Source organism: Anneissia japonica, unplaced genomic scaffold (assembly GCF_011630105.1).
Source record: "Anneissia japonica isolate Jap-2015-1 unplaced genomic scaffold, ASM1163010v1 scaffold7370_len818893_cov191, whole genome shotgun sequence".
NCBI classification, from domain to species: Eukaryota; Metazoa; Echinodermata; class Crinoidea; order Comatulida; family Comatulidae; genus Anneissia; species Anneissia japonica.
Window position 1 is genome coordinate 100,536 of NW_022687459.1, and position 6,723 is coordinate 107,258.

A 6,723-nucleotide genomic window follows, 5' to 3' on the forward strand; every position below is an offset into this window, starting at 1 on the left:
ATAATAATAATAATAATAATAATAATAATAATAATAATAATAATAATAATAATAATAATAATAATAATATTTATTTGGCAATCGTTTTTCGAATCAGGGTTGGAGCAAATTGTTTCACACTCGGAGATTCTTCAGTATGCTTGATATTGATCAAATAGATGGAAACGTTGAATTAAAAAATGTCTGTCTTTTGTCCTTTTGTTTTATTTAAAACTAATTATTGGATCCTCTTGTTTTTTGAGATTCTTCCTCTTTAATTCTAGTAGGCCTATTACCGCAAGACGGTGTTGCGTTTATCGGTTAATTCTAGTAGGCCTATTACCGCAAGACGGTGTTGAGTTTATCGGTATTTTCATAAAGCTCTTAATATGATATTTGTTTCTTGTTCTTTCTTTTATATCTGTCTCTTATACACATCTAGATGTGTATAAGAGACAGTATATATATATATATATATATATATATGCCTATTCATGTTGTCATTGTTAATTAAATCTTGTTACGTGTTTTTCTATAGATTCGATTCAGCCAACATTGTTGTTCACGTGATATATATGACTTGTTGACGTCAGTTATCTCCGTAAACAGGTAAATGCAATATTGTTTATAATACTAGTAATTAATACTACAATTATTATTATTATTATTATTATTATTATTATTATTATGATCAATATTACAGGATAAAATTTTAATTATTTTTGTTATAGTAATCTTCCTCTTATTAGTAGTATTATTATTATCATTACTCTTATTATTATTAGTATCATTATTATTATTATCATCATCATTATCATAATTTATATCTTTATTATTAATAGATGGACTCCCGTGACTTTGGTTGACAGTGACAACGCGCTAATCTCCGTTGCACCAACAATGCCATGCAACACCCAGAGGTATCGAAATAAATAACACGACTATGTTAATTAACGCACTGGGCGTAGTCTGCTTTTAATTTAGCCTAAGTTATTATGTATTATATAACTTTATGTACCGAACTTATTGCTAGTATTGTAGGCCTACTATGTATATTTATTTTCCTGCTTCTTGCGCTGTTGACTTACATTAAATTACAATTACGGCTGTGCTATATAAGGTAATTTTAAGAAGTAATTCAAATCGTACAAAATTGCTAGGGGACGTTACATCCATTCTTTGACAACTTCATTGGTTATCTGTCCAATATATTCAACATTTTAAGTTCCTTCATAGGCAGAAGAATGAAATAGAATACAGTATACCCTCCAATTTAAAACTAAAAATGAGGGTTGATCTCCGGTCTCGGTATTCTGTTCAGTTCAGTTCAGTTTCATTTATTTCCAAAATATATACATTATACATTAAGTGGAGGAGGCTAAATAAGTTCTTGTAAATTTTACAGAACTTTAAGTTATAACCCCCCCTAAAATACAAAATTACATGACAAAAATCAAAGAATTATAATAGTATGATGAACTTAAAAAGAAGAAAAAAAATATAAGTTTAATATAAATAATTTCTATAATTTATAATTTCTATAATTTATAATAATTTATCTAATTTATAATAATTCATAATTTCAATCCAGGAATGTATAGGCCTATACTATGATGATATAATATCACATACATGATATAATATTAAAAAATACGCATTACACACACATATATATATATAATATATAATATATATATATATATATATATGTATACACACACACACATACATACACACCCCCACACATACACACAAACATACATATGCACACATATACACATATACCGGTGTCTCGCTATGTTTTGTGTAAAAATTATTGGATGCTGTAATTGTATTTGAAAAAGTGGCCTCGTTAGAGAGGTCTTGAAATTAAAAGAGTCTCATTTGGAGGACGCACTGCAACATAGAAGATATGGGAATGCTATTATTTTATTCAATATTATCACAATGTTATTTTGTTAATTGTACCTTTTTTAGTACTCCGTATAAGGTTGTGATGTCGTCGCAGGACACACCTAATGGTGAGCAATTAATCTTTCGTTAATTTATTCCTTATATTCATTGTTTGTTTATTTCTTATAGGGTCTATGATTTGATCTTAATTTTTGGCGTTTAGAATGCATTCTGAGTGTTTTATAAGTATATTCTCTTTTTAGAATCTTGAGTTTAAAATAATACCATGATTTGTATCTTTTTACGGATGGTATACTAGCGGAAAAGGTCGGTTATATGGGCCAAATCGGGAAGAAGTTAAGAGCGGCCTACAACCCCTCGCCAATGAAAGAAGCTAGAATTCCTGAAATTCTGAACCGTCCTTTCCTTGGATGCTGGTAGCCAGTTGTGTCTTCACTTCGCTTGAAATTGTAAAAGCCCTAAAATTTATAAGCCCTTTATTACAAAAACAAGTGAATGATGCCTGCCTAAATTAATTCTTGCATAAGCCACAACAATGTATAATTCTTCAATCCTTCGTCATGAAGTGTGCATTTACTCTATTAGTCTACAATGTGCCAGATTATACAACCTATATTCAATCCAATAAAAAGTTTCTACGGTAAGACAAGAATTTGAGTCAGCCAACTAAAAACTTAAAACCTCCAGAAATATTTGAATAAAATTTAAAACCCCAAATATACGTAACATGGCACTGTCTTAAATTTAAGTTTTATAAGGATAATTAAACTTTTGATTAATGAACCTTTAATGCCACGCACATTTCTACTTTTAATTAATTACCCTGCGTATTGACATTAATAGATTAATTACGTAAATAAGTACAGAGACGTCAGAAGACCACATCGATATGTTATGTGGTTTAAAAATACCACTAAATTATATCACATATTATTAAGCTTGGTTTTGATACAATCGCTACACGCTATCACCGAGAGCTTTCGGAGCCTTTCCGATTGCGTCGGAGACTGCTACGCTAGTGCAATAATTGCAGTAAAGCTCGGTTTCCATACAATCGCTACACCGTTTTTCACTGCAAATCCCGAAACAATCGGGAAGACTCCCAGATTCGACCGACCATGGAATCGGCATCACCGAAAGCTGTCGTCGATAGCGTGTAGCAATTGTATGGAAACCAAGCTTTAAAAAAACTGTAGCGATAATGTAGCGATTTTAAGGAAACCACGCTTTATCTTCAGGTCCCGATATAACGAATATACTGAATGCACGATTTTCTAGAATGGAATTTGTTGTGTACTTCGGCAGACCTCAACCACTCCCCCTTCATACTAAGTGTGTAGGCCTATGTGGAAGGGCCCTGTGAATTAGTAATATTTTAAATACTGTGTGGACTTGTGCTGATTCATATATTTGTACTTTGACTTCTAGGAGACGATGAGCTTTTCCAGTCAGTGTTGTCGCAAGTGGCCGAGCAGTTTACAAAGTTAGTTATATTTATATTTTTATGACAAAAAATGATAATTATAAATATTTTCTATTTCAAGGCCACTTCTGAAATACTTTTTTAAAAATGTTTAATCAATTTATTTTTTGGGAGGAGTGTTTAAATGTAGATATTTCTGGTTTTTACGTGTTTAGCCTGTGATGATTTATTATGACTCACTTCATTATCATTTTTGGTTCTATTACTCCCTGAAAAGCAGTAGGCCTACGTATACATAGAGTATACAAGGTGTGTGTCGTTATATTAAAAGCTACAGTAATGAAAGCAAAACTAGGCTCCACTTTCAAAATAAAAAAGTATATGTATAAAATCAATATGAACTTAACTCTTTGTACTTTAATGTTTGCCCATTTTGCGTTTTATCGCTTATATCAGCAGAGCAGACTCTGTCGGTGTGATCTACATAAATCCGCGCTTTCCAACGTTCAACAATAGTTTTGTTTGCATAGCAGCTATTTTAATGTAATTAGCAATGTTCATCAGTGATAAGAAAACGAAATTTTATTTCGAAAGAAATACAAATGGTTACGCCTGTATTATAATGAGGTGGATGTGATTTGATATTGGCGTATTTCACATCATATTATAGTATTGTTAATACAGCGTTAATCCGGATATGATCTTTTTCTTAAGGGCTTTTGGAGTAAATGAACTGAAAAAAGAGGTTCAAGAAAGACTGAATACGTTAGAGAAGAGGATGGAATGTAAGTAATATACAAGAATAAGAATTATTTATTATGAACTCAATAAAATAACAGTCAGTGACGGATACAGAATTTTTAATCGGGTGGCGTGAGTGGCAGTCGAGGATGTCCGAAAAGAGCCGAACCAATGGCCGAAGTAAAGGAACGTTTCTGGGGATCCATGGCAATTTTCGGAGTTTTAGCCATTTTAATCTTTTATCTAAATGATTTCACAGTTGGTTAGAGATTTGTTGGATGCTGGCAGGGGGCGGGGTGGGGTGGGGAGTTATTGCCCCTTTTAACACCCCTCTATCCACCACTCAATAATATCGTCTTCAAATGTTTTAAGATAGTTATTGCCCCTTTTAACACCCCTCTATCCACCACTCAATAATATCGTCTTCAAATGTTTTAAGATTTAAAAAAATGTATTTGTTTAAATTTTAGTTGAAGGTATGAAGGCAATTGATATTGAAAAATGTAAATTGGAAATTGCCAAGTTGAAGGAAATGATGGTTAACAGGGAAGTGTAAGTAACAGTTGTTTTTTAAAATTTATTCTTAATGGTATTTGCAAAACGAATAACTCTATGTTCAAACCAGGTTAGGAATACAATTAAAAAAAATATATATTTTAGGAAAAATTATACGAAACTATATTACCATACATTTTTTTTTATTTACAGTTTATGACTTGCTATATTGCACATTAAAGAGTGAATGTTTAGATAAAAGGTTCTGGCACTCTCAAATTAGGAAATTATTAGTATTTATAAAAAATAAGTTTTCAATAATTAAAAAAAAAGCCCACGTCTGTTTTAAAGTAGGGATAGGAAACCTTTCAGATATTGCATCGAGACAATATTATCTAAGATAGACATGTTGTTGAAGATGAGATTGAAATCTGTCATTAGTTAAAGCACCTGAATGGCTTCTAGATTGTAATTAGTATTCTATTGTGTTTCTGAAAATTCTATTATAGTGAAACATTCGATATGACAAAAGTGATGATAAATGCTCGAAGGGACGTTCCAAAATATCACAAGGTAAAGGACAAAGTATTAATATTCAAAAGGCATATTATTATACAATGAAAATGACAATCAGTATACCGTATGATAACTGTGGTATCTTAATGTTCAATGGATTTAATCTGATTATCTGGATGTAGTACCGGTGTGCATTAATTTTTTTTTTGTTTAAAAGAGAAGCTTTAAAACTAGAAATGTGCTGCAGATATTTATCTAAAAAAACAATTCAATACTGTTTCAGTACACTTTATCAGAAGAAACTATCCGATACCTCCGGAATCCGACCTTTGACATCTGGCATTGGGAGCCGAACGAGGTAATATTTTACGTATACTGTAGACAAAATTTATAAAAATGCAAATGCATATTTCAGAAATAATGATATTCCAATTATAGGCCTATAGCATTTCTATTCAATGGACCTTCCGCTAAGCCCCGCCCCTTGGATATTGTTGCTATGGTCCACAAAACGACAGCGTAAAAATAAATGTTCGCGTATATTATACGCGAACACGTGCATTTGTGGGACAACACGTGTGCGTGTTTGTAGGACACGCGTATTCTTGACCCTGTTCTGATAGGTCAGTTGTTTGATTGACACTCCGCGGAAAGATCTATGAAAGATCGCATTCATCCTTCTTGTGCTAAAAATATAAATATCCTATTCTAGAAATCAGTTAATTTTAATGCTATAAGCAAAGAGTATAGAACTACAAGAGGTCTGACTCCCGGTGTTTCGTTGTAACGTAATCCTATTTCAAAAAGTACTACACCACAAACTAGAGATAGGTCGATAGATATTTATTGGAAAGCACTTTTGTAACAGCGGCACACGTTAGACAATACTTAAAGTCTATCAAAAGGCGATTTTCGAAATCTATTCGAATTCTAATAGGGCACCCCCTATCTCGTGGTAGTATTTTTAACCAAAGATCAAAGATCTTATAAACACAAGATAGCGTTCTCCGCGATTTACGCGTGCAAATTCTGTAATAAGGCATGAATGGCGCCCTCTTGCTAAATTGGAAACTTTTGACCTTTGACCGCTATGGCCATACTGTACTGTGAACAGCAGAACAGGAACCATCTCAAATCCATGGCAACAGATAGGACGCCCTCTTCCAAAACTTATTACTTTTTCTCTTTGGTATAATAGCGCATGAATGACGCCCTCTTGCTAAATTGGAAACTTTTGAACCTTGACTGACGCTTCTATTTGTTACGCGTAAATCGCGGAGAACGCTATCTTGTGTTTATAAGATCTTTGCCAAAGATCCTATAAACACAAGATAGCGTTCTCCGCGAATTACGCGTAACAAATAGAAGCGTCGGTCAAGGTTCAAAAGTTTCCAATTTAGCAAGAGGGCGCCATTCATGCGCTATTATACCAAAGAGAAAAAGTATTCAGCTTTGGAAGAGGGCGTCCTATCTGTTGCCATGGATCTGAGATGGTTCCTGTTCTGCAGTTCACAGGATTGATACCGCGGTGTTCGGTATGGTCAGAGCGGTCAAGGGTCAAAAGTTTCCAATTTAGCAAGAGGGCGCCATTCATGCCTTATTACAGAATTTGCACGCGTAAATCGCGGAGAACGCTATCTTGTGTTTATAAGATC

The 6,723-nt window shown here is 33.1% G+C and overlaps 1 protein-coding gene across 1 annotated transcript in view; it reads left to right on the forward strand.

Moving 5' to 3' along the window:
• Positions 1 to 6,723, forward strand: part of LOC117119104 (high affinity cGMP-specific 3',5'-cyclic phosphodiesterase 9A-like) — a 17,555-nt gene that overhangs the window by 2,677 nt on the left and 8,155 nt on the right. Inside the window, exons 2-9 of the mRNA XM_033263918.1 lie at positions 518 to 588; positions 822 to 899; positions 1,957 to 2,000; positions 3,322 to 3,376; positions 4,031 to 4,101; positions 4,528 to 4,609; positions 5,062 to 5,125; positions 5,352 to 5,426. Of these exons, the coding sequence (XP_033119809.1) occupies positions 518 to 588; positions 822 to 899; positions 1,957 to 2,000; positions 3,322 to 3,376; positions 4,031 to 4,101; positions 4,528 to 4,609; positions 5,062 to 5,125; positions 5,352 to 5,426 (540 nt within the window). The remainder of the gene's footprint in view (positions 1 to 517; positions 589 to 821; positions 900 to 1,956; positions 2,001 to 3,321; positions 3,377 to 4,030; positions 4,102 to 4,527; positions 4,610 to 5,061; positions 5,126 to 5,351; positions 5,427 to 6,723) is intronic.